General features: G+C 44.6%; 1 protein-coding gene across 1 annotated transcript; it reads left to right on the plus strand.

Moving 5' to 3' along the window:
* The first annotated feature begins 409 nt into the window (after positions 1-409).
* LOC117967107 (trichohyalin-like) lies at positions 410-20,106 on the plus strand. Its single transcript, XM_059011490.1, has 6 exons — positions 410-849; positions 12,516-12,602; positions 15,538-15,576; positions 16,239-16,409; positions 16,502-16,585; positions 17,237-20,106. Exons 1-6 carry the CDS (start codon positions 751-753, stop codon positions 18,806-18,808), a joined length of 2,052 nt encoding a protein of 683 aa, XP_058867473.1. The 5' UTR covers positions 410-750; the 3' UTR covers positions 18,809-20,106.
* Positions 20,107-26,943: the final 6,837 nt, after the last annotated feature.

Consider the following 26,943-nt stretch of genomic DNA (forward strand, 5'->3'; position numbering starts at 1 on the left):
AATATGAACCGCGGTTCTAAATAGGTACAGTTTGAACGCATTGTTGATACAAATGGGTTTCTTTACAGATAGTGTCAAACACAGACTCACTTTACCTGCAAGAAAAAACAAACACAGACTCACTTTACCTGCAAGAAAAAACAAACGCGGCCTCCACGGGGTTTAAATGAGACGTGCCAAACAACAACATTCAAGCTTTCTTGTTATTATATAAATATAATCGTACACAGCTGACAAAGAGGAAGCACAGAATGCGCAATCGACACTGAACTCATTCGGCAACATGCGCTTCGTGTTTCGGGTTAAATATTTGGACAAAGGGTCATTTTCAAGTGAAATGTTTGCACAAAAGTTCACGAAGTGACCCATTTTTTTTTTGTACTTTTTGCCACAAAACAATTTGCATAGCTTTTGCAAAGGCTTTTTTTCACCGGAATGACGTATCTAGAAAAACACGCTGAGTAAATCTGTGGACACGATCACTCGCTTGCTTTTTAAGCAAGGCTTTTAGAAGTGCGTACTTGTGCGCTGGGAGGTTGCCTGGCTGCAGTAAGGTGTGTGCAGGTAGAGAAGTCGGCGGTGACTCGCTCTGACAGACTGACTGCGTAATTGAATTAGGCAAAACTGCGCTCTGCAGCTTCTGGGGTGGGCGAGACTCGATTTTCAAACACAGAAACAACTTATCACAGACTTCCAGACTACCTGCGCCGTGACCGAAAGCGTTTTCAGTTGTTGGTTTTGTTTTTAATCATGCACGCCGAGGTCTTGGAAAGGCAGGCGACCCCGAGAAGGCGAGTTTTCTCCAGGTGTATGAGCGAGGACGGCGTTTTAGACTACATGATCAAGGAGGTGAGTTTGAATTTTACATTGCAAAAACAACAGACCAGTGGGTGCTAGCTAATTTCCGGAATTGTCTTCCGAACTACTATGAAGTTTTGGTCTTAAAAATTAATGCGTCGCAGAACAATAGCTCCGTGTGTATGATACTGCTAAATGTAGACAGTGTGGCCCGGCGGTCCCTATGTATTTATAAACGCGTTTCTGGAATTTTGAATATTCCGAAACATGCTTTTAATACTGTTTACAAACTCAACGGGGTATTTGTTCACGGTTTGTAACGTACTGGACTGTTTCCTCTCACACATTTTACAGTTCAGAAAACAATGACTTCAAGTACGGTGTGTTATTAATCTTGAAGTATGAGACCGAACTACATGTAGGGGTTGGGAACATGTCGTGTAACCGGCTCATACGGATTGTGACGGCCACACCCTGCCACTGTTTTTTGCCTGTCGATTTGACAGATTTTGATTGGTCTGTCAGGGGACGGCTGGTTGGCATGTACATATGCAAACACATCGCTACGGCGTCACTAACGAGCTTTGCTGCAGTTTTCGGTCCCTGTTTAGGAATTTAGGTCACAGTTGGAAGGTGTTTCTGTATGCAGGGCTACGTAAATTAGTGACATTTCTCAAGAAACTGCCTTACATTTCAAAATGACAAACTACAGCTGTATGCGGTGCTGTTCCTGTGACCGCCCTCCCCCTGTAAGCAGATCCATTCAGGTGTGGAGAATGGACATTAAAGCACTGTGCTGTTCCAGTCACTGCCCTCCCCTCCCTCTGCACGCCGGTTCATGCAGGTCTCAGTGTGGAGAATGGGCAGTAAAGCACTGTGCTGTTCCAGTGACTGCCCTCCCCTCCCTCTGCACGCCGGTTCATTCAGGTCTCAGTGTGGAGAATGGGCAGTAAAGCACTGTGCTGTTCCAGTCTCTGCCCTCCCCTCCCTCTGCACGCCGGTTCATTCAGGTCTCAGTGTGGAGAATGGGCAGTAAAGCACTGTGCTGTTCCAGTGACTGCCCTCCCCTCCCTCTGCACGCCGGTTCATTCAGGTCTCAGTGTGAAGAATGGGCAGTAAAGCACTGTGCTGTTCCAGTGACTGCCCTCCCCTCCCTCTGCACGCCGGTTCATGCAGGTCTCAGTGTGGAGAATGGGCAGTAAAGCACTGTGCTGTTCCAGTGACTGCCCTCCCCTCCCTCTGCACGCCGGTTCATGCAGGTCTCAGTGTGGAGAATGGGCAGGCTGAGTGAGCACACAGGTGCTGTAGGTCAAGCTCACTGCATGGTCTCACTGCAGTCGCACCATGTGAGCACAGGTACCAGGATGCAGCAGTTTATCTATATTTGTATTGAAGTGACTCAGACACTCTGGTTTAATCTTTAGTCTTGGTTAGGGTGCTTTCACCACAGATCAGGAGCTGCTCTTCAGTTTCAGTTTCTTTCTTGAATAAACTTTAAAAACAAACCGAGGGGCCGGATGAAAGGGACCCAACTGGTAGTCATGGAACAGGGAAGTGAGGAGAGATTAGTGCTGCAATCAGGATGACTCAGAATTATTGCAAATACCACATCCACAATTTGACTTTGTACTTGTTCCCATAGGGGCAGGGATGGGAATAAGACTCCTATTGCACAGCAGTTTCACCCATTCCAGCCACAGGTAACAAGCTCAGATGTGTCTTACTAAACCCACAGTAAAACCAGGAATGGATCAAACTCCTATGCAATGGGAGTCTTATTCCCATGCCTGCATAGGGGGTATATTCACAGTAATGAACTTCTCTATTGCCACATTCTTAATCCTATGGAGGCTCACTTGTGTAATTTTGCTCATCTGAAGGCTTCCTCGTTGCATCTGTTTTTGAATGTCAGCGCTGTCTTCAAACAACTCCTCTTTTAATATTGATCGCACCTCATCATGCTGACGACTCAAAGGGTGAATTGCAACAAACTAAAATCTGCAGATGATTATTATTATTATTTATTTCTTAGCAGACGCCCTTATCCAGGGCGACTTACAATTGTTACAAAATATCACATTATTTTTACGTACAATTACCCATTTATACAGTTGGGTTTTTACTGGAGCAATCTAGGTAAAGTACCTTACTCAAGGGTACAGCAGCAGCGTCCCCCACCAGGGATTGAACCCACAACTCTCCGGTCAAGAGTCGAGAGCCCTAACCACTACTCCACACTGCTGCCCTGCGGTTAGTTCTTCAGGACTAGACTAAACTAGTACACTAGTTAGCACCAATTGCAATGAACCAAGAACCTCCAGATAGTCCCCAGGTGCCGATTAAAAATGTTCCCAATTGAAACGAACTCCAGATGATGACTGCTGCCCCTTAGATGTACCTCATAGATGGTACTAAATTAAACCATCAAACTCTGTAGACTAAGTAGAAGAGTTTTTAGTAGTCACTCTAAGGTTGCTAAATTGAAATCATGGCGGTGGATATTGTCTGTAGCCGACATGTTAATTGTTCCCGTAATTCGATTGGTGCAAAGACGAAGGCGAGTACGTTTATGTTTTGTATGCTCAGAGTACAGGCTGGCTGAATGATATCCAGATATTCTCGCTGTTTACAAGATCCATTTGCTACATAAAATGAACAGGAGTTTAAAAGGAGATATCGTTTCTCCAAGGCGGCAGTCAGAAGAGTTGCTGGAACCCTGGCTGCACACCAGAGGAAGAGGAGGCCTCTTATTGACCCCATACTTCAGGTTTTAATAGCTCTGCGATTTTCTGCCAAGGCATGCTTCTTGCATGTTTGGGGGGGTGGCGGGGTTGGGGGGGGGGTATGATTAACATCCACGAAAGCACAGCTTGTCATGCCCAATTAAGAGGAGCAACGAGATATTTGCACTGCGTTTTATTCTACAGCTGAAATACCTGGAGTTATTGGAGCCATAGACACACACAGCTGTATTCGTTTTCACAGGCAATATAAGGATCCGAACTTCATCAACAGGCATAGCTACACGTCAGTCAATTGCCAGATGGTGTGTCACCATCATCTCTGTATATGCAACGAGGTAGCACGATGGGCCAGCAGGACGCGCGATGGGCCAGCAGGGCGCACAATGCATGGATTTTTGAGAATAGCTGATTTAAAACTACAATTCCAAGAAGGCTTTTATCACGATGTCCTCTTGGCTGACAAAGGCTATCCTTCAAGGAGGGATCTTCCCACACCGGTGCCAAATCCCACATCGCCTGTGAGCTGAAATACAGTAGGAGTCATAAGAAGGCAAGAGCAGGTATTGAGAAAATGTTTGGAATATTAAAACAGCATTTTGCTTGTCTCTTGTTTGGTTTGCGTACCACGCCCAGCAGAGCAGGCCAAATAATCATTGCATGTGTGGTTAGTGTACTTCATAATGAGTCAATCAACTGGGATGACCCCACCATGCCTTACCCAGGGAGATACCAACCAAACCCTGAGAGTTGACACGGTTATGATTGGACCTCGACCAGAAGAAAGGGAAGGACAGGCATTTCCAAGGAGTTTAACATCACCACTTTTCATAGTGGCATGCAAGTACAGTGTTTATATATTGTAAATTAAACGTAATCACCAACTGTAATAATTCAAAGAAACTGTCTCATGCAATAACTCAAAACAAGTTTAATGTATCAAATCCTTTGCAACCCCCTTCAGACATCCCCGCGATCCCCAGTTTGAGAAACACTGTATTAGGCTGATCTGAAACAAAAACACCAAGTTATCAAAAGAGCTGAGCCATTTAAAGTGGAGATATCAAAAACACAAGCTATGTTTCAAGAAACAATTGGGGCAGCCTTGCCCAGCACAAAGCAAACAGGCACAACTGTAAAAGCGGTGGGGGCCAAGGTTGCCCCAGTTGTTTCTTGAAACTTGGCTTGTGTTTTCAGGCACAATAAAAGTGGATCGAACTTGCATCAAAGTGTTTGAAGATGACGCTCAGAGTGACAAATGGATGTTTAAAATGAGCAAAGTTGTTGTGGGCCTGTAGGATTCAATACACAGGGGAGAGAAATGAGAATGTGGAAATAGACAAGTTCATTTCTACAGATGTACCCAACGGTAGTTGCTTTAAAGATGAAAAAGGTTCCATTGTAAAGAATTATGTTTTTGTTCGTCACTTATAGGCAAAATTCTCATGTCCTTTAACTGGGTCCTTTTCTGTTGGAACTGCCCTTGGGGAAATGATTCAGTAGTATTAGCAGTAGACACTCCCCTCTGTAGCAATGTTCACTGGTGCTGTACAAACTTCAACAGCTCTCCCATTGTTTATTGTATCCAGCAGCTACAATACATTCAGCTGCAGTGTTCCACAGCTCAGTTTTACACTCTTCTCTAAACCCTTGGGATATCTCCTCTACGTTCTCCGTTACCCACAGATCTCTGTGAACAGTCAAGTTTGATTCCACAGGTAGTTCTAGCCTTTAGACTGCAACTTAGTTATAGGCAAGGGTTTGTTTAGTAGAGCTCTGAAACAAGTCCTCTACACCCATCTAGCAAAAAAAACTTCAAACTCCTTTGATTTTGCTATGAGCCCTCTATAGATACTTTGGATTGTATTTGGCAGTAATCAAATAAACTATCAATTTTTTAACCTTCAGGTATTGCATGCATTGGGTTTATTTTAACCCTTCAGGTATTGCATGCATTGGGTTTATTTGAACCCTTCAGGTATTGCATGCATTGGATTTATTTTAACCCTTCAGGTATTGCATGCATTGTTTTTGATAAGTCTGTGTTAAGGTGCTTTGACTGTGATTTCATGAGTTGCTCTCCAGTAGCATTGGTCACAGTGCTGTTTGTTAGTAAGAGGCAGCACCATCTAGTGCACAGCAATGTCTGGCCTGCAAAACAAATGGGAATCTGTATGCAAAGTGGCCTGTCACTCGATGGCGCTGATCTAGCCCAGGTTACACATATCTATGGCAGGCAGTTAGAACTGAAGAGCAGCTCCTGAACTCAGACTCTTTAACCTGAAAATTAGGTAAGCACAGTATTCTTTTATGTATGTGATCTTTTTCTGCTGATCTCTGTTCTAGTCACACCCTCTGAATGTTGTGTGTCAATGCCAGAGGCAGTACAGTCAGCACAACAGGAACAGCAACTAGTCTCTGGTTTGAATGACAAGTTGTAGAAATCAAGCAACTGGTAGGCCTGTGTCTGGGCTCGCTTTTGTGTTCCAGCTTTATTAACTGTGATACTGGAAATGAACTGGTCAGGCTACACAGTTTGCTGGACTCGATTTTTTAAGTGATTTATTGTAAAACATTTCTACTTATACAATTGCCATTAAAAAAAAGCTAGTTATTTCACGTTTCTGCCATTTCAGATCGGTATTTTTATTAAATAAGACAATGAAACTCTACGGGTTTAATTAATGCACTAGAACTGCATTTCTGCAATTTTTTTCATGCTTTGCTTGCAATTGAGCTGCATTTTAAGATCTCTCCACGATTTAGATAGGGCCCTCATTAATTTCAGTATTATATCATGAGTTGTGTTTCGGTGGGAGCACTAAAAACAGCACGACGATGCTTCCGCCTCTGTTGTGCTTAGCCATTGTGTGTAGCCAGGTAATATGTTGTGAACAGAATCACTTCTGATTGTTCATTCTGCCCTTTAATCAGAAAGGCAGGCTTTAGTACCACATTGTCCCCCATACCCTGGAGAGTCTGCCCTAGCCTGTGGTCTCTCAGGTGTAGTTTGATGTTATTTACTTTTTCAAAGAGCTTCCCATTCTTCTTCACCTACACTAAAAGTAATGGGACAGGTGAATACCCTTAGAAAAGTTTACCACGTGGTCATTATGCCCTTTTCCCATGCCTGTCCTGTACCACACCCTAGTTTTTCATGTTTTTGCCTCTTTGGGCTTTACAATGCTTTACCAGTCACTGTGCTTTATCACACTGTGATTTTACCATAGGAAACGTTTGTAAGGGTAATTGCAGATCAAATGGGGCTGCGGATTATAGCACATCTTACATGCATGCAAAACATTTTACTAAAATTCCTTTTTTATCTTCAGAGTAAAACAGTTTCTAAGATTCAGCCCCTTTTGGCACAGTGGTTCCTCCCTCACCTGTGATCTTGTGCCAGGTCTTGAAACCGGCATGGAATTCCTCAAGATAGCAGCGCATGTTGAAAAACTGCCACTGATGAAAGCACTGGCTGGAAATGTTAGTCTACTTGACTTAGTTTCTAGATAAGCGCACTGGCTGGAAATGCTTGTCTACCTCACTTAGTTTCATACAAGTTTAATATAATATGATTTTTGAATGTATAACTTGGAACAATTTTCATATGCTTAAAATTAATTTTTGAAAACATAACAGGTTTTAGCTTTTCTATGAAAAATCAACAATAAAAATGTGGTATCATTTAAAAAAGTTTGAAATTTTCCGAGCAGTTTTATGTGAGATTGCGTTGCAGATTAAGGAAAGATAATTTTTTAAGTGTACCTCGTTGCAGCAATACCATAATGCAGCACCAGCCCTGCTGCACCCAGGCCTGGGGTTCAGAACTCCCTTCAGTGAAGTTATTGTTATTGAAATGATCTGGAGCCTGGAGTTTGAGCAGGGTTAGAAACTCACTCTCCCTGCTGCTGCTGCACCCAGTCCTGGGGTTCAGAACTCCCTCCAGTGAAGTCTATTGTTATAGAAATGATCTGGAGCCAGGAGTTTAAACTTACACTAGCTCTGGTGCACCACAGCTATCCCTATAGCAGTTCAGAAGAACTGAAGGTCAGATCATCCTTCGTTCCCCAAGCCAGTCGCCTCTTCACACCCAGGAGCTTCACACCACAAGTGAGCTACCGGCCTCTGAAGGACAAAGGCCAGCCAAAAAACCACCTCTCCCCTGACTGTAGGACTCACCCTGCACACCATACAGCCGTGTCTTTACCAGGGGAGATAACCAGAGACCCCTGTGTCCCCCTGTAGGACTCACCCTGCACACCATACAGCCATGTCTTTACCAGGGGAGATAACCAGAGACCCCTGTGTCCCCCTGTAGGACTCACCCTGCACACCATACAGCCGTGTCTTTACCCAGAGAGACCATTAGGGACCATGTTCGGCTAAATTTAAATTTAATCTTCAGAATCGCTTCCAAAATGTGACGAAAAGGATTATGAAACATCTAGGCAGCAGTGACACTGATAACCCTTAGCTTTAAACGGAAATGAATCGGAAATGACCACAAATACTTTCAGTACAATCAATTCTAAACAAACTATGGATAATATCAAGATAATAAATGACACCCCTAGTCTTTATTTGCATCCCTGCTGTCAGTGATCTAAAACCAGTCCCTTGTAATGTCTTTAAAAATGTCCTTACCTTCTTGTGTACATTGTATCTGAGGTTCTGTGTGGGTGTGGGTGTGGGTGTGGGTGTGTTCACCCTCGGTGTGTTTCCACAGTCACTGCTCTGGAATGTAAAGACTACGCCCTCCACAAATCCTCTGCACGTAGTTTACTGTGACAGGATGTGGAGAGGTCTTTACATCAAAGTGTGGCGTTACAAAATTAGCAACATCAGTAACGATCGCATGAAAACGTTGACTCCTTTAATCATTTTAAATGTAAATGTATGAATCCTAAAGACTGACGTTGAAGGCACTAGCCTGTATGTGTCAGCCTGGTGGCTCCAGCTGTACTGAAGCAAGGCTCAAACTGATTGCATCATATAGAGGAAAATAATAGGTCTGAAAATAATAGATGTACAATAAAGGGTTTGGCACGGAATGGTTAATAAGTAACTTCAGAATATATCGATCATTTTAATATGCGTGCTGTTATTCTCAGTGTTTCTTATTCACTTACATAAGTGTTTTTCCTTTGTTAATGTGACGATGAATTCCTGTTTTTCAATTCCAGTTACTTTAAGTCAATTCCCAATTCCCATTCCATTTTAATCAAGTCCAGCACATCATTGAGCAAAATTGCAATTAGCTGCATTCTGTTCAAATGAGCTTCTCACAGTGGCAACAAATTACTTCAATTGACGTCACTGTTAGTCAGTCAATTAAATCAGCTTCAAGTGAAAGCAGATGAACACTCACAACAACTGTGTTTCTAAAATAAAACAATCCAAATCCGATTCCTTCGATGGACTTGAAAGAGAGGACCTGACCCGCCCCTGGATCTGTAATGTAGGCTTGATCAGCCAAAGTGTCTTTATATGAGCACGGGCCGGCCCCAGCTAGTGCAGCAGCGACTGACAGCAAAACTAAACTTCATCCAAAGAGGCAGACCACTAGACAGCACTGACACGTCCTTCATTTAAAGCATCTTACACACTAAATTAAAATATACAGTCTTTTTGTGTTTTAAATGTATAGTAATTGTTTGGAATGATTTTGTAGTTTTGAGTCTGGTCTACTCAGTCTCTCTTTGTGTTAGCTCTGCACTATTGAGATGTACCTGTGCTGGCCCTGTGGGCACAAAGTGAATAAACTAAAGTAACAGCTGCCAAGACAGCCAGGCACAGCCATGTGTGCTGTGTACACATTAGACCTCTTAAACACAGATCAGTCTTGTTTTATGTGGTCCTGAGTGACAGCAGGCAAGGCAAGGCATTATTTAGAGAGTCCAACAACAGCCCTTTAAAAACCACAGCACAGATCAGCTGGAATGTGTGTGTTGACAGGACTGTGTGAGGGTGCAGGAGCTCGCTGGTGTGCTGAGCAACACGGTCGAATTGGGAAGTTACTAGGTGAAGCATGTGTTGCTGTTAGGGCATTGCTATGTGTCATTGTTGTTGCTTGGTTCATAAGAAAATTCAAATCACCCTGTTCCTAGTAGCTGATTGATCTCAAAGCATTGTCAAGCTGTGTCTTGAAGGATCCAAATGATTCTGCCTCAACAGCATGACTAGGTAACCCATTCCATCCCCTCACCACTCTCTGTGAAGAAGTGTCTCCTTCAACAACATGACTAGGTAACCCATTCCATCCCCTCACCACTCTCTGTGAAGAAGTGTCTCCTTCAACAACATGACCAGGTAACCCATTCCATCCCCTCACCACTCTCTGTGAAGAGGTGTCTCCTTCAACAACATGACTAGGTAACCCATTCTGTACTCTCACCACTCTCTGTGAAGAAGTGTCTCCTTCCCTCTGTCCTTAAGCTGTTTCCACTTAATTTCCAGCTGTGTCCTGTGGTCCCGGTGCTGTAATAGTGAGGGTTAACTTTTGTCAACTCCTTTGAAGATTTTCAAGACTTTAAGTTCCCTCTAATTGTTCTTTGTTCTAAAATTCCCATCCAGAGTTACAGAGCTCTTGTTTTATTGAGCTTTCCGTATCATCAGCATAAATGGAGGGAACACCTCCCCAGGATTTGGTTCACTTGAGCTGAAATAACCATTTCATTTTTCTTTGGTGTAAACATATTAATGTTTTAAATCGAAGAGTCATATCTGTAGGAGTCGATCTCTCCTAGTTACAAACACTTATTGTGCAGGTTTAAGGAAATAACTAACAATGTAAATGAAATATGATTAAATGCATTTCTATTAGCGCTGGAACGAACATCATTCATCTTTCAAAAGTTACAAAATATTCAAGTATTCTTTAATTTTTAAATAAACTGAAAAACAAAAGTTCAAACAATCTCAGCAGTAAAGTAAGCCTGGTCCTCCAGCTCATTCCTTATGAACGAATACGAACATTAAGTTATGAAGACACTGGCAACCGTCCCAGAATCACTCTGTAAACAAGAGAGCACCTGAATCCTGCCCTGAACTGCACAGCCCACCTGCCTCTCGGGGCTGCCAGTGCCTCTGGACTGCATTGTGGTGTGGGGGTGTGCTGATATCCAGCGAGGGGGGATGCTGATATCCAGCGTGAGGGGGTGTGCTGATATCCAGCGAGGGGGGGTGCTGATATCCAGTGTGGGGGTGTGCTGATGTCCAGCGAGGGGGTGTGCTGATATCCAGCGAGGGAGTGTGCTGATATCCAGTGAGGGAGTGTGCTGATATCCAGTGTGGGGGTGTGCTGATATCCAGCGTGGGGGTGTGGGGGTGTGCTGATATCCAGCGAGGGAGTGTGCTGATATCCAGCGAGGGAGTGTGCTGATATCCAGTGTGGGGGTGTGGGGGTGTGCTGATATCCAGCGAGGGAGTGTGCTGATATCCAGTGTGGGGGTGTGCTGATATCCAGCGAGGGAGTGTGCTGATATCCAGTGTGGGGGTGTGCTGATATCCAGCGTGGGGGTGTGCTGATATCCAGCGTGGGAGTGTGCTGATATCCAGCGAGGGAGTGTGCTGATATCCAGCGTGGGAGTGTGCTGATATCCAGCGTGGGGGTGTGCTGATATCCAGCGAGGGGGGGGGGGGGGGGGGGTGCTGATATCCAGCGTGGGGGTGTGCTGATATCCAGCGTGGGGGTGTGCTGATATCCAGCGAGGGAGTGTGCTGATATCCAGCGAGGGGGGTGGGGTGCTGATATCCAGCGAGGGAGTGTGCTGATATCCAGTGTGGGAGTGTGCTGATATCCAGCGTGGGGGGGGGGGGGGATGCTGATATCCAGCGAGGGGGTTGTGCTGATATCCAGCGTGGGGGGGTGCTGATATCCAGCGTGGGGGGGGGGGGGGTGCTGATATCCAGCGTGGGGGTGTGCTGATATCCAGCGAGGGGGTGTGCTGATATCCAGCGAGGGGGGGGGGATGCTGATATCCAGCGAGGGGGTGTGCTGATATCCAGCGAGGGGGGGGGGGATGCTGATATCCAGTGTGGGGGTGTGCTGATATCCAGCAAGGGGTGGGTGTGCTGATATCCAGCGAGGGGGTGTGCTGATATCCAGCGAGGGGGGGGGGGGGGATGCTGATATCCAGTGTGGGGTGGGTGTGCTGATATCCAGCGTGGGGGTGTGCTGATATCCAGCGAGGGGGGGGATGCTGATATCCAGCGTGGGGGTGTGCTGATATCCAGCGAGGGGGGGGATGCTGATATCCAGCGTGGGGGTGTGCTGATATCCAGCGAGGGGGGGGATGCTGATATCCAGCGAGGGGGTGTGCTGATATCCAGCGAGGGGTGGGTGTGCTGATATCCAGCGAGGGGGTGATGCTGATATCCAGTGTGGGGGTGTGCTGATATCCAGCGAGGGGGGGATGCTGATATCCAGTGTGGGGGTGTGCTGATATCCAGCGAGGGGTGGGTGTGCTGATATCCAGCGAGGGGGGGATGCTGATATCCAGTGTGGGGGTGTGGGGGTGTGCTGATATCCAGCGAGGGGGGGGATGCTGATATCCAGTGTGGGGGTGTGCTGATATCCAGCGAGGGGTGGGTGTGCTGATATCCAGCGAGGGGGTGTGCTGATATCCAGCGAGGGGGGGGATGCTGATATCCAGTGTGGGGGTGTGTTGATATCCAGCGAGGGGGGGGATGCTGATATCCAGCGAGGGGGGGGATGCTGATATCCAGCGTGGGGGTGTGCTGATATCCAGTGAGGGGCTGTGCTGATATCCAGTGAGGGGGATGCTGACACTGCCATTTTACTTGTGATCTGACCTGCTTTCGAACCCAGAATAAACCCAGACCTGTTAGACACCAGGTTACTGAAAACTGAATGCGTGTGATAAACACCTCAGAGTGGTGAATTGGTGTGTCAGATACCTTCTGGAATAGCTTGTGGGTAGAGAGCTGACTGTGTGTGTCTGGTCTGTGTTTCAGGGTGAAGGGCCACTGTCTGCAAAGCGAGGGGCCCGAACACAAGCCAGACGGGCGCACCTGAAGAGCCTGGAGAATGAGAAGCAGCAGGTGAGAGAGAGGCAGGGCTGTGAGGCTGCGTTACTGAGCTCTCCTGCAAAGTGGGTGCAATTTACCTAGAAAATACATTTATCATAACCCATGTTTGAGAATTCAACCACAGATCATCCTGTGCTGAGAACACAATTCAAAAGTAAAAACAAAAAACCTTTATATGTTTAATAGTACAGCTCTGGCCAAAAGTTTAGCAGCACCGAGGATTTAGGATTGAGGCATAGTTATATAAAAAAAAAATATATGAACATAATTTAGATCTTTTATTTGACATCATGTAATCAAAGAAACTACAAAATTATATTGCAAAAGTCTACATGAAGCCATAATAACAGTACAGTAGAAATGTCACATTTTTCAGTTTGTCAGTTTTTCATTCAGTAAATGGAAAACTACAAAGTGGTATGTAATTCAATATGTTAACGTAACATTATTCAGCACCTTTCATTCGACTTTATGAAGCCAAATGTGTTCTCTCTATAGAGTGATGCAAACCTTCTGTCCATAGCTGAACCCAGACTGCAGCAGATCACTCTTACAGGCCAGCAGAGACAGCCCTGTGTACACTCTGCTTATCAGCTGCAATTTGCACATAGGGGAAAATAAAGGCAATGCTTCCTTTTGCATTTCTATAACATCTACATATTTTATTTGACAATGATGTTCCAGACTTTGCACTGGAGAAAAACTTGTATCTATTCCCTCGTTTTGAAGAATACTGAATTCATCAAAACTGAAGCTAATTGAAGTTTTTGGAAACGTGGGCTCTGGTAGAAGAATATAATTACAGTTTGGTATCTGCTGTTTGTTTAAAGCTTCTGGAAGGCTTGCTTCATCATTAATTATAGTCTCTGAACTTAATGGAAAAACTGAAGTAGGTGTTTATACACAGCAGGTGTGGAAGTTGATCAGGAACATTTTTCCTCAAACAGGCAACACTAGCAGCACCATAACTCCCAGGGTGTGTGTCTGCATGTGTGTGCGTGTGCGTGTGTGCGTGCGTGTGCGTGCATGCATGTGTGTGCGCGTGTGCGTGTGTGTGCATTTTAATACATGTAAGGACCATAGTTTGTTTAAACATAAAGAGAATTCAGAAACTTAAAAGTAATAAGATCTGATATTCCAGTGAAAAATTTAACTGATCTGGTTGGACGCTTTCTTTTGAAGGGTGATCAGACAGTAAGTGAACCACATGAGACGTGGTGCGTTGATCTGGCAAACTTACTTTCTTATCACCCTGAATATTAAAACCAAGAAAGAGTTTTAAGGATCATTATTTAATCTGTAGTTTGTCATGCAATTTTTATATTTTTTTTCTAAAATTAAAAATAAAACCCTACAATTTTTTATTTTATTTTATTAGTTAAAAAAAAAAAAAAATCATAGACTGCATAAATTGGCATAAATTTATCTTACTTGGCTGTTAGCAGGCATGCTCACTATTGTATAATATATATAATGTTATACTCTGTGATTCGAATTTGTATGCTATATATATATATATATATATATATATATATATATATATATATATATAAATTCTAAATACTGAAATGTATTATTTTTCTCAATAACAGTTGGCAAAATTCAGTGCTTACCCGGCATATTAACACCCCACCTCTGCTCACTAATGATTGGACAGCTGTCAGGTCTTTCACTTTCCCATTGGCTACTCGCTCGCCTTCAATTTTCATGCAGAATACCGTGAACGGCCTCTGCTTGCTTATGATTGGACAGCTGCGTAAAACTTGGCAGATATTTGACTCTCCTATTCGTTAAACTTACTGTCAGTACCTTCAACTGTAACTGACACAGTTTATGTCCCACCCAGCTAATTTATGATTGGGCTACTGCAGAGAAAATGCAGATATTCAATTGGTTGATCGTATCGCAGATGCCCTTCAGGAAAAATACAAATATGTCGAGAACGTAAAAGCACAGCATAAGCGAGCAGTGCTGTCAGACTGCTGTGATGCTTTTGTTGGAAAAACGTGTTTAAAGCTTTATTTATTTTCCCACGCTACGACCCCCCCCAGAAATGTGTTCACGATCCATAGTTTAAGAACAGCTACCGCGGGCACGATGGCCTGGCTTCTCGGGCACCACTTTGAGGACCACTGGTGTAGTGAGATTAACAGAAGACTAAGATGACGAATGCATGTTCAAGTTCATCCCAAGCGTGCTCATTTGGATTGAGGTCCAGGGATTATGGCGGTCGTGGAAGATGTCTCTGAAGTCTCTGTCATGCTCCTCAAACCAATCAGTTCTGGCACGGTGGATGATTATTATCTTGAAAGTAGCCATCGGGGGTTCAGCATTGTTGGGTGGATCCACAATAATGCTTCAGTAAACTACAATATGAATTTGGCCTTCCAGCATAATCAAGGGACCCAGGGTATACCAGGAGAACACTCCCTACACCAGGGTATACCAGGAGAACACGCCCCCCACCGGGGTGATAGAGGCCAGGCAATGAATACAGCACCTCTCATTCAGAGAGTCCTGTCAATCAGGTGTGCTGTACCTCCTGTCTACAGCAGACTGAGCCTTGCAGTGTGTTTGTGTCGTCACTGTGCTCCTGCTTACTTTATACTAGAAGTAAATGCGTTGTGTGTTACTGTTCTAAGAGATGACATCTCATACAGCTTGGGGAAAGCTGGGCGGTTCTGTCTGCTCCAAATGTGCAAAATGAGTCTTACAATCGCCCAACATGTAACTTATTATAAATCACAAAAATGAACTACCTTTTTAAAGATCTTTTTTTTTAGCTTTTGGACTATACTGTGTTTTCTATGCATGGAATCACATCTGTATACAGGATACGTGTACTGGAATTTTGAGTTTATAAGGAGTTACAAGAAATTGCATTTAGTTATGTTTCTGCGTATTTTCCCAATAATCATTTATTTATTTCCCTCCACCACCCTTTTAGACTGAAGAGGAGGAGCTGGTGTTGAAATCTCTAGAGATGGTAAGGATTTGTATTGCAATAGCACTAGATTTAAAATATCACAAAACCTTTAAACTGTGCAATAACTTTCAGCTCTTCTTGTGGGGTGGTTTCTGAGAACACACACGGTGGGTGCGTGTCGTGATGCAAATCACGTCCCCTCCTTCCCTTCTTTTTTTTTTCTAGGCTGAAGAGTCTTTTAACCTGTCCTCATGGCTCATGTCATTAAGTCCTGGGATCAGCCTGGTTGCTCTTCTCTGTACCTCGAGTGCAATGATGTCTTTATTACAATGCGGTGACCAGAGCTGCATTCTAGGTGGGGTCTAACTGGACTTCCACACCTTCGCAATATAACAGAACATTTGTTTTGAATTGCCTCACCACATTGGCGAGATGCTTTCAATGACTCCACTATAACCCTGAGATCCTTTTCAAAGTCTTCATTCCCTATTTCCATCCTATTCATTTTATACTTATAACCTAGATTTGCACGCCCAATATGCAAGACTTTACATTCTTAACATTCAAATGAATACACATGTGTGCTGAGTTACAGAGAAGGACCAATACTTGTCCAGTACTACCCTCTCTCTTGTCTAGTACTATCCTGTCCTCTCTAGTCCAGTACTACCCCTGTCCTCTGTTCTCCGTTTCTACCCTATGCTCTCTTGTCTATCCTCCAGTCTGATGAGAGTGAGCTGCAGGAGCAGTATGAGGAAGCCCTGCAGTCTGTGAAGCAGCTGGAGGTCCAGCAGGGGGTCCTGTGCTTTGAGGTGGACTGGCTGCGGGACGTGCTGGAGGGGACGGAGGAGGAGCTCGCTGAGGCGGAGAGGCAGAGCCGAGACGCATACCTGGTACTGTCCTTCAGATCTTTATAAAGACAGGTGATGCGTGTGAGCACATGGGTGTACAGAGCTGTGTAACAACCCGGTTCTCCTGTGTTTAGGAGATGGAGCGCGAGAGACAGGCCAAGCAAGAGCTGGAAGGAACAGTGAAGAGGCTGCTGCAGGAGCTGGAGAGGCTGAGAGAGGCAAGGACTAGAGGAGAGAGTACAGCCCACTGCATGAGGCCTTACTGATGCGTACAGCCCACTGCATGAGGCCTTACTGATGTGTACAGCCCACTGCATCAGGCCCAGTTGATGAAATCCCCAGAGATGGTCATCCATTCATTTGTCCACTTTACATTTTTTCATATATCTGGAAAACCGATTATCCAGTTGGGATCTGCCTTGGTATTAACATTATTTCTCATGTTATTTAAGTATTAGTTCAGTGGCCGTATGGAGTGTGTGTCTGTACATGCATTCCCCAGCTGTAGATCACACATGTTACATAGAGCTAGATAACTGCTTATTCCACTGTGATGAAAGCTGCAGTTATTTGGAGTGTCAGATTGTGGGACTTTATGGTCGTGACAGTCGGTATGTCTCATTTCTTACATCAGTCCACATACTGTAAACCAGTCATTGTAATATACTTTACCATCATACTCGCCCTGTATTAGCGTGCCTAATGCCATCTAGGTCTTAAGTGTCACTTATCTAATTTTCATGAAACTATTCCTTGCCATTTCGTCATGTTGATCTGATCTTGAATTTGCAGTGGGGGGTTGATGTTACTGACGTACTTGCTGTAAGAGTTACGATGAATAGTAACACTAAACTGTTTGTTAATTCCAGGAGAATTCCACCAATCAGGTCACAATGGTGGAGAAAGCTTGTGGGACAGAAGATATGGAAGGAAGCTGGACTGTGAGGGAGAGGAAAGGGAGAGCTGTAAGGTACGGCGAAAGACAAGGAAAATGGGAAGATGGAGGAGGAGAGAGGGAAGAAAACAGAGATGAAGAGAGAATCCAGGAAGAGAACCACGAGGATCTTGAAAAATACCAGCTTCCTGTTTATAAAGCCAGTGCCAGCAGCATTCCAGACATTCCCAAACCTCCCGGTGAAGTGAGTTTGGAAAACCGGGACGGGAAATATTCCGACATGGGATGGGAAAGGGAAGAAAAGACTCATTTTATAAAGGACATGGAAAACTCCCAGCAAGAAAGAGTAGTTCTTGAAAACAGCCAGGGAGCAGACTGGGACTCTAGTGAGAAACTCAAGGAAGAGAGAGGGAGAGAAGATGATAAAAAGGTAGAAGAGACTGCTGGAAAGAGGGAGTTGAAGGCAGGACCAAAGGAGGATGAGCAGAAACCAGGGAAATTGGAGACAAAAGCCGGAGGAATTCTGTCATCCTTTTTTGGAAAACTAAGTGCGAAGCCTCTAGATCTCAAGACTGGAAAACCCCAACAGCTACAAAAAGAGGAGACGGCAACCCTGAACCCTGAACACCAGGTGGTACTAGAGAGCAGTGGAAACACAGTGACGGCAGCAGCAACAGAGATGGGGCTTCAAACAGGGAGCCAGCATAGGAGTGCAGATTCAGGACCGACTCAAACACAAATACTGCTAGTAAACAGAGCAGGATTGGAAGGGGGTGGAGGGCAGGCACTGGGAGTTCCTAGCACTGCAACAGGAGATGAAGGGGGGGTAGCAAAAGGGGGCGGAGATGGAGTGCAAGTCATAAAGGGAGAATGGAGCAGGGTGTCCATAGATGGAAGCACAGATTTAGCCACAAATTCTGATTTAAATAAAGATTTATTCACGGTTTTAGCCACGGATTTGGGGAAGACAACTGCAGAGCCAGACAAGGGGATAGAAGAAGCCGTGCAGGAGAAGATTGCAGATCTCAAAGCAACTGAGGACAAGGAGGAAGATGAACGCGCCATGGTCAAACTCGAGAAAATGTTCCACAAGACTTTATCCAAGTTTCCCAGCTTCCGTGTTTCAGGGCCACCTAGTGATGAAACAGGAGGGAAACGGAATATCATTGGGAAAAGTGGGATATCGGAAGAAGAGAAGAAAAATTCCAATGAGATCAAAGAGAATGCTGGGGAAACCAAGGAAGGTCCACTGAAATGGGATGCCCGGGATGAAATGAAGATAAAAGAGGCTCGGTCTTCTTCCGGGGAGGACGATATGCAGGACTGTCTGGAGAGGGTGGACGGAAATCTGGAATCTCCTTTTCTGGATGCTTTGGGAAGCCCGGAAGCAGCTGATGGGCAAACCCAGTCATTGCAAGGTCAGGAATCTACCCCATCCATGAATTCCCCTCCCAGCGACCTCTCCCAGTCCCGGGAATCTCTGAATGAGAAACACAATTCCGGGACACAAAGTGGGAATAGTCCGGAACCCTGCAACATCTCCTGAAACATTCTCCAGGGGTTTTCAAGCTGATGGAATTACTTTAGATTTGTTCACGTATTTTATGTTCTTATTTCTAGATGTTTATTTGAGGAGCACAACTGGGACACCGTGTCACTCTTCCTCTGTCCGTCTCCACCCCGCATCTCAACACTTTGCTCTGGGTTTTTGTATAAATAATCAAATATAATAATACCATTTCCAGGTATCTGATTGTCCAGAATGGTTTTTACCATTTAGAAGAAAAAGACCACTACAGCATTGAATCCTCAGTAGGACTGCTTGAAACTCGCACTAGCCCAGCGCCGGGGTTCAGAACAGTCTTCAGACAAGCATATCATTGAAATGATCAGGAGTTTGATGTTAAATAACGTGTTTCTCCCTTATAGCTGCATGAACAGCTCCTATTAGCAGATTCTCCAGGGTCCTAGCCCCTCCTGCCCCTGCTCATTTCAATAATATTCCTGTACAGGGGAATGTCTGAAGCCCAGGACTGGGTGCGGGGCTAGTGCAAGACTTGGAACTCCCACCCTAGTGTAAACTACAGTAGCAGACAAACGAGTTAGGATCTCTCTTGTTAGCCACTGCTCTGAAACTTCAAGCAAAACAATGCAAGCATCAGCCAAAGAGTACAAACCTCTCATTTTAAACACTTCTTTTAAGGTTGGACTTGGACCGTTTGCATGTCAATGATAGACATGTTAAACCACATTACTAGAGGAAGAGACTGCCCTGCACTAAGGACTGCTTTTGAGAACTACCTTGTATTCTGTTATAAAATGTGCCAGCAGTTGGGCCCATGCTAATCCCTTCCATAGTTACCTGGGTGTTTTCCGATCGATCCATTGAAGACTCCGGTTTTGAGATTTGATCATTTATTGGATATCACCTGTAATACCTGTCCTGTCATTTTCTTCTCTGTAGTGTAATAACCAGGACTAGATAAATCAAACCCTTCGCATATCTTTTCTCCAGTTTCTTTTTGTGTTGTTTGTATCTGCACAGCAGCGTTCGGTGGCAGATACAGGGTATTATAAATTACTGTATTAAAGATCTGTCGAAACTCCAGCTCTCCTGTGTAAAAATAGCTCTGACTTCACCAGGTGATGAAGGAGATGTTCGTGGTCCTGAGATGCTTCTAACACCAGATTTCGTCTCATTACTGTTTTTAACTTTTGTTTTAGCTATGATATAAATATATGTAGAGGTATATTGTTTTTAATATGGATGTAAGAATGCATGTGCTGTTACGGTGATGCAAATGTGTTGGCTGAAGAATAAAAATAGTATTTTTATTATTTTAATATGTTTCTTTGTAACGTTTCTTTGCGATCTCAAGTTACAAGCTACAGTGCTTAGCTGTGGGAGTTCTCATTATTGGATTGCCTGCCTGTAAAATCTCATTAAGGAGTTATTAACTCTGCTGCAAGGCTTTCATCTGTCTTCATAAAAGCTCCCACACACTCCTTCCAAGCCATTTTTAAAGCAGCTTCAGGAACTGTAGCAGCTTTGGTGAAGCACTTCCTCATAGTGAGGCCCTCCTTCATTCTAATAGTGTGAGACTGACACACACACACACACACAGAAGAGCCCACTCTAATAACGTGAGGCTGACACACACGCACACACACACACAGAGAAGAGCCCACTCTGTAATAACGTGAGGCTGACTCACGCACACACACACACACAGAAGAGCCCGCTCTGTAATAACGTGAGGCTGACTCACACACACACACACACACACACACAGACAGAAGAGCCCGCTCTGTAATAACGTGAGGCTGACTCACACGCACACACACAGACAAGCCCGCTCTGTAATAACGTGAGGCTGACACACACACACACAGAAGAGCCCGCTCTGTAATAACGTGAGGCTGACACACACGCACACACACACGCACAGAAGAGCCCGCTCTGTAATAACGTGAGGCTGACACACACGCACACACACACGCACACACACACACACAGAAGAGCCCGCTCTGTAATAACGTGAGGCTGACACACACGCACGCACACACACACACAGACAGAAGAGCCCACTCTGTAATAACGTGAGGCTGACTCACGCACACACACACACACAGAAGAGCTCACTCTGTAATAACGTGAGGCTGACACACACGCACACACACACACAGACAGAAGAGCCCACTCTGTAATAACGTGAGGCTGACACACACGCACACACACACACACACACAGACAGAAGAGTTCACTCTGTAATAACGTGAGGCTGACACACACACACACACACACACACACACAGACAGAAGAGCCCGCTCTGTAATAACGTGAGGCTGACACACACACACGCACACACACAGAAGAGCCCGCTCTGTAATAACGTGAGGCTGACACACACGCACACACACACACAGACAGAAGAGCCCACTCTGTAATAACGTGAGGCTGACACACACGCACACACACACACACACACAGACAGAAGAGCTCACTCTGTAATAACGTGAGGCTGACACACACACACACACACACACACACACAGACAGAAGAGCCCGCTCTGTAATAACGTGAGGCTGACACACACACACGCACACACACAGAAGAGCCCGCTCTGTAATAACGTGAGGCTGACACACACGCACACACACACACAGACAGAAGAGCCCACTCTGTAATAACGTGAGGCTGACACACACGCACACACACACACAGACAGAAGAGCCCACTCTGTAATAACGTGAGGCTGACACACACGCCCACACACACACACACAGACAGAAGAGCCCGCTCTGTAATAACGTGAGGCTGACACATACACACACACACAGACAGAAGAGCCCGCTCTGTAATAACGTGAGGCTGACACACACACACACACACACACAGACAGACAGAAGAGCCCGCTCTGTAATAACGTGAGGCTGACACACACACACACACGCACACACACACAGAGAAGAGCCCGCTCTGTAATAACGTGAGGCTGAAACGAAGAGGACATTTGTAATGGATTTGTCCATTGTGTTTATAAATGACCTTGCACGTTGTTTTAAACAGGGAAGGTGGAAAACAATTTATAAACATGTACGCTTCGTTGCTGTGTAATAAAAGCGATGCCCATCAGATGACTTATTATTTTTAAATGGCATCTCTGACACACACTGAGTAATGTATTCCAGCTCTCTGGACTGTGAACAAGCAGATTCGTCTCCATCTTCGTATTGATATGCCTACTTACAAACTTATCCTGTACCAAATGCTGTGCCTTTTGTTATGGGATGTGCATTACTGTTCACTAATGGAGAAGATGAGGTCGCATTTCAATTAAACCTAAAAGCTGTACCTTTAGAGATTCATTAATTAACTCAATGTTAAACTAAGGGGTTGATCTGAACCCATCAGAATAATCCACAGCATGTTCCAGGGCCACCATTGAACCAGACATAAACATGTGACTTGAGTATTGAACACCAGCTGACCTTCTCCTGAGCTGTTGTGGGGGGGGAATGTAAATGGCCATTCTGAACTGGGGAGGGGAGACCTGTATAGCTCTCAGATGTGATGACTGCTGCTAAACTAAGAAACTCAAGGTCTCACTTTGATTGCTTTACTTTCAGATGTTTCACTTCTGAAGTCATTTCACCTCAGCAGTGTCTTCTGGCTCGTGTTACTGGCTGAAAAGCATGTCAGTCAATAGGGGAAGCAGCTGGTTGGTTAATGGCAGAAAGAAAGCATTGAAGGGGTGGGGCCAATTACACCCTCCAGATGACCAAGGCAGTTCAGCACTGTCTGAAAGCAAAGCTTGCAAACAGATTTGAGTCAGGACGACTCGTGATTGAAAGCATTTTATTACAGAATAAGAGCAGCGAGATGAGTATGTATCGCTGCGTTGGGACTGGCCTGGTTTTGATGCTTGGCCTCGCCTTTTGGGGAGCTTTCAATCTCTTTGCCAGACCAAGTGCCGACCGCTCTGGCAGGGCTGACAGTAATGTGGAGGTTAGAGAGGAGCAGGAAAACTCAAAGCACAACACAGACTGCAATGCGAGGTGCGTTTCAGTTCGTCTAGCCTGGGTACTACCGATAGCTAACAAGGTTAATATCACTGGCAAAGTTAAATAGCAGTGAACGAGTCACATACAGGTGAAATATACACCGTGTAGTAAAATCAGTGTGAAACTGCCAGCTCAAAACAGGTGCAGGATTACTGAAAATGGTTCAAAGCACAAGGTCTAAATATTTACCATAGAAGTGCTTTCACCTTTAATGGAACTCTCACAAGGTACTTTTGCAGATATGAACCTGTTAATTTCTACCATCTTATTCCATCCTTGTCTGTCGAATCCTATGTTGACCCACTTGTGCAAATTTGCAGGTCATTTGAACTCCTTTGCATCCATTTTGAATAAGCGCCATCTTTAAAAAAAAAAAAAAAATCATATTTATCACATCGTACTGCTAAACAACATACTGGAGTTATTTAATGATGGAACTGACATTAGAAACAGATGCTGAGGAGTTTAATAAAATGGGCAGGATTAGCCTACGTGGGATTCAATGGCAACAGACTGCTTCATTTCATCAATCTATCCCCTATGCTACTTATATTAATGTTGAAACAACTTCCAGAGGAAATATTTCATTTTTGTCTGTCGCTTGTAGGCAGAATTCTCATCTTATAGACCTTGTCCTCTCTTTGATCTCTAGCAACACCATATGTGAAAGCTCTCCCAGCGTCCTTGTAAATTGTAGGTAAATCTAAAATGGACCATTCTTGGTCAGTTGCATGACCTAACAGTATCTACTACTGGAGATGATCCTGCGGTCGGTACAGAGGACTGAACTAATGAGAGGCTGCAGGATAGGTTCAATTGCAGTGAATCGACCACTTCAAGGTAGACTGCAGGTAGGTATTAAGATGTTCTCAATTGAACACAATGTATTAAGTCTTTGATTCTGATTGTATTCATAGTCCTAAAAGAAACTTGGCTATAAAAGGAGAGATCAAGTCTGGTAGAACTGTTCAATTCTCTACAGTACCACAGATTTTCATTTCCATTCTGATTGAGTGTTCTGGGTAAGTCAAACTGACACCTCATTATCTCCCTCTCTTCAGTGCTAAAACTTAATATCCTATTAAATGCGATTTATTGTCAAATGTAAATGTGCCTATTTTTACTTCACAAGAAGCGTGTTCATAAATAATTCACAAATGAGATTATCTGACATTTACAGAATAAATATAAAAATGTAACATTAAAAATAATACTGTCTTTAGCTTGTGATCAAAACTCTACAAAGCAATACTTTGTGCAGCACAGAAACCAGGAGCGGAGGACACAGCTGTCAATGAAGTGGAGATTCAGGACAGAAGGAAGGAGACACTTCGTCACACAGCGTGGTGAGGTTTTGGAATGGGTACCTAGTCATGCTGTTGATGCTGAATCACTGGGATCCCTTAAGACTTGGCAAAGTTTTGAGATGAATCAGCTACTAGGAAACAGAGGAGCACTGATGGGCTGAATGGCCTCCTCTCGTTCAGTTATAATCTTATGATCTTTAGGCCTAAACTTGCAAGTCGGTGGCGATTTACTGCCTTTTTTTCTAAATAATCTGATAAGTAAAAAGTCAGTTTTCTGTGTTTCTAGATGAGCTTGTGACTCACAGCCAGATTGAACCCAGGCTTCCAGCGATAAACAAATGAGCCCACTGCCCTTTCATTATCTATCTATCTGTAAATCATCTGAGAGAACAGGGGCAGCTTTACCCAGGCAGCCTGGCACTGAAGCAGCCAGCGACTGACTACACTGTCCTTGAGAAGACACCATAAATCAAAAACAGCACAGCTACAGAAGAGTGGAGCTGAGGATGGAGTTACTATTAACAATTCCACTGGAGACAATCCTGTTCAACAATACTGATGGACTAGGAGGTGTTAAAGAAGAGACTGGGAGCTGAGGGAAGCAGTGTGGCTCTAGTGGTTAGAGCTGAGGGACTGGGAGCTGAGGGAAGCAGTGTGGCTCTAGTGGTTAGAGCTGAGGGACTGGGAGGGAGGGAAGCAGTGTGGCTCTAGTGGTTAGAGCTGAGGGACTGGGAGGGAGGGAAGCAGTGTGGCTCTAGTGGTTTGAGCTGAGGGACTGGGAGGGAGGGAAGCAGTGTGGCTCTAGTGGTTAGAGCTGAGGGACTGGGAGGGAGGGAAGCAGTGTGGCTCTAGTGGTTAGAGCTGAGGGACTGGGAAGGAGGGAAGCAGTGTGGCTCTAGTGGTTAGAGCTGAGGGACTGGGAAGGAGGGAAGCAGTGTGGCTCTAGTGGTTAGTGCTGAGCAACGGGGAGAGAGGGACGCAGTGTGACTAGTGGTTTGAGTTGAAAAGATACTGTTTGTATTAGGAACGAGGAGAGAGTGATTGTCTCATAATCAGGCAAAATGAAAAGTGACCTAAACCTTATCAGAGATCAAAGCAGCAAACTCCCACCTTCTAATGAAACCCCAGTGATGTCACACCCCAGAAACACTGTCTCAAACTCCCACCTTCTAATGAAACCCCAGTGATGTCACACCCCAGAAACGCTGTCTCAAACTCCCGCCTTCTAATGAAACCCCAGTGATGTCACACCCCAGAAACAATGTCTCAAACTCCCACCTTCTAATGAAACCCCAGTGATGTCACACCCCAGAAACGCTGTCTCAAACTCCCTCCTTCTAATGAAACCCCAGTGATGTCACACCCCAGAAACGCTGTCTCAAACTCCCACCTTCTAATGAAACCCCAGTGATGTCACACCCCAGAAACACGGCCTCTCCTACACAATACCTAGCACTCAAGGGTTAAGCAGGCAGGGGGTTTCTGTAGGACTGATGACTCACATAACTGTGCAATAGACAGGTCTCTGAAACAGCTCCCTGAGATTAGTAGGGAATAAAGCCTGCCGGGGACAGTTAACAAACAAATCATGCATTTTGTTTTCTATTATAGCTGTTGTTTACAAGTTGTTTAGATATTCTCAAAGTCATTTGATGTTCCAGGATTCATTGTCAACTTTGAGTCAAATAGGGCAGTGATTCCCCACACAGCTCAGCAGAACTGAAGGAATCAGTGGGCGTCCTGCAATCCCACGACTGAGCCAGCTTCCTCTTCTACACCCAGGAACTCGATAGCGGATCAGCGAGCTTCCAGCCTCTGGAGGACAAAGGCCAGCCATGCAGGTGTCCACTCTGAGCTCTCTGGGTGCCTGGCTGGTAGGGTCCACTGTACCATGATGAGGAGAAACAGTCTCTGCCGGTTTTGCCTCCCGAACCCACGACAGCACCAGAGCCAACGCGATGCTCCCTTTGGAAACCCCAGTGAAGACCAGTGACTCTACTCAGCCAGAACCTGCACTCCCCTGACTGTGTGACTCACCCTGCACACCACATGTGTTACAGCATGTCTGTAGATATTCTGAGAGGGTTACACAATTTGACTAACAAATGCAAATGTAGTATTTTTTACACGCTGTTATTTTTGGTGAACAAAAACCAAGTATCCCTGGGGTGCATAATGTCAGGAGATACTGAATCTAATGGAAGAGCTGCAGTACAACTGAACATTGGAAAAGATCCAATCAAATCATGTGACATCATGTTTTATATTTAATTCAGTCAGGCAACCTATTATTCCTGGATATTACATTTACAGATATAATATTATGATTGCAAATTGTCTTGTTAGATTTAGCTAAGAATTGCACAGCATGTGATTGGAACAGGAAAGTGAAAGTAGTTTTACTGTTTTTATATAACTTCAATATGTTAGTTAGCTTAGGCATTGTATTCATTTCTATCAGTTTATATGATTGATAACCTATTAAGTTTGACCTGTTGTCAGAGCAATAAAATCTAGCAAAACACCTGATTTTTGTCTCCAGTTTATTACTAGAAGTAATAAGTAAAAAAATAAATAAGAATACAGGGATATATGGTCTAATCCAAGGCTATTATTGCAGCATGGCCAGGTCCTGTTGCAGGTGAGTACCCAGAGTCTGGAAAGTATGGGGAGGATTTCAGAGAATACTGTGGAGATTAAAATGGCCAAGTCAAGTGCATAATGAGTAGTGCCTGATACACTGAATATCAGAGGGGTATTTCAGCCCCTATTGTGCATGGTTTGACTTGCACCTTTGTGTATCATTTTA

Source organism: Acipenser ruthenus, chromosome 42, assembly GCF_902713425.1.
Source record: "Acipenser ruthenus chromosome 42, fAciRut3.2 maternal haplotype, whole genome shotgun sequence".
Classification (NCBI taxonomy): domain Eukaryota; kingdom Metazoa; phylum Chordata; class Actinopteri; order Acipenseriformes; family Acipenseridae; genus Acipenser; species Acipenser ruthenus.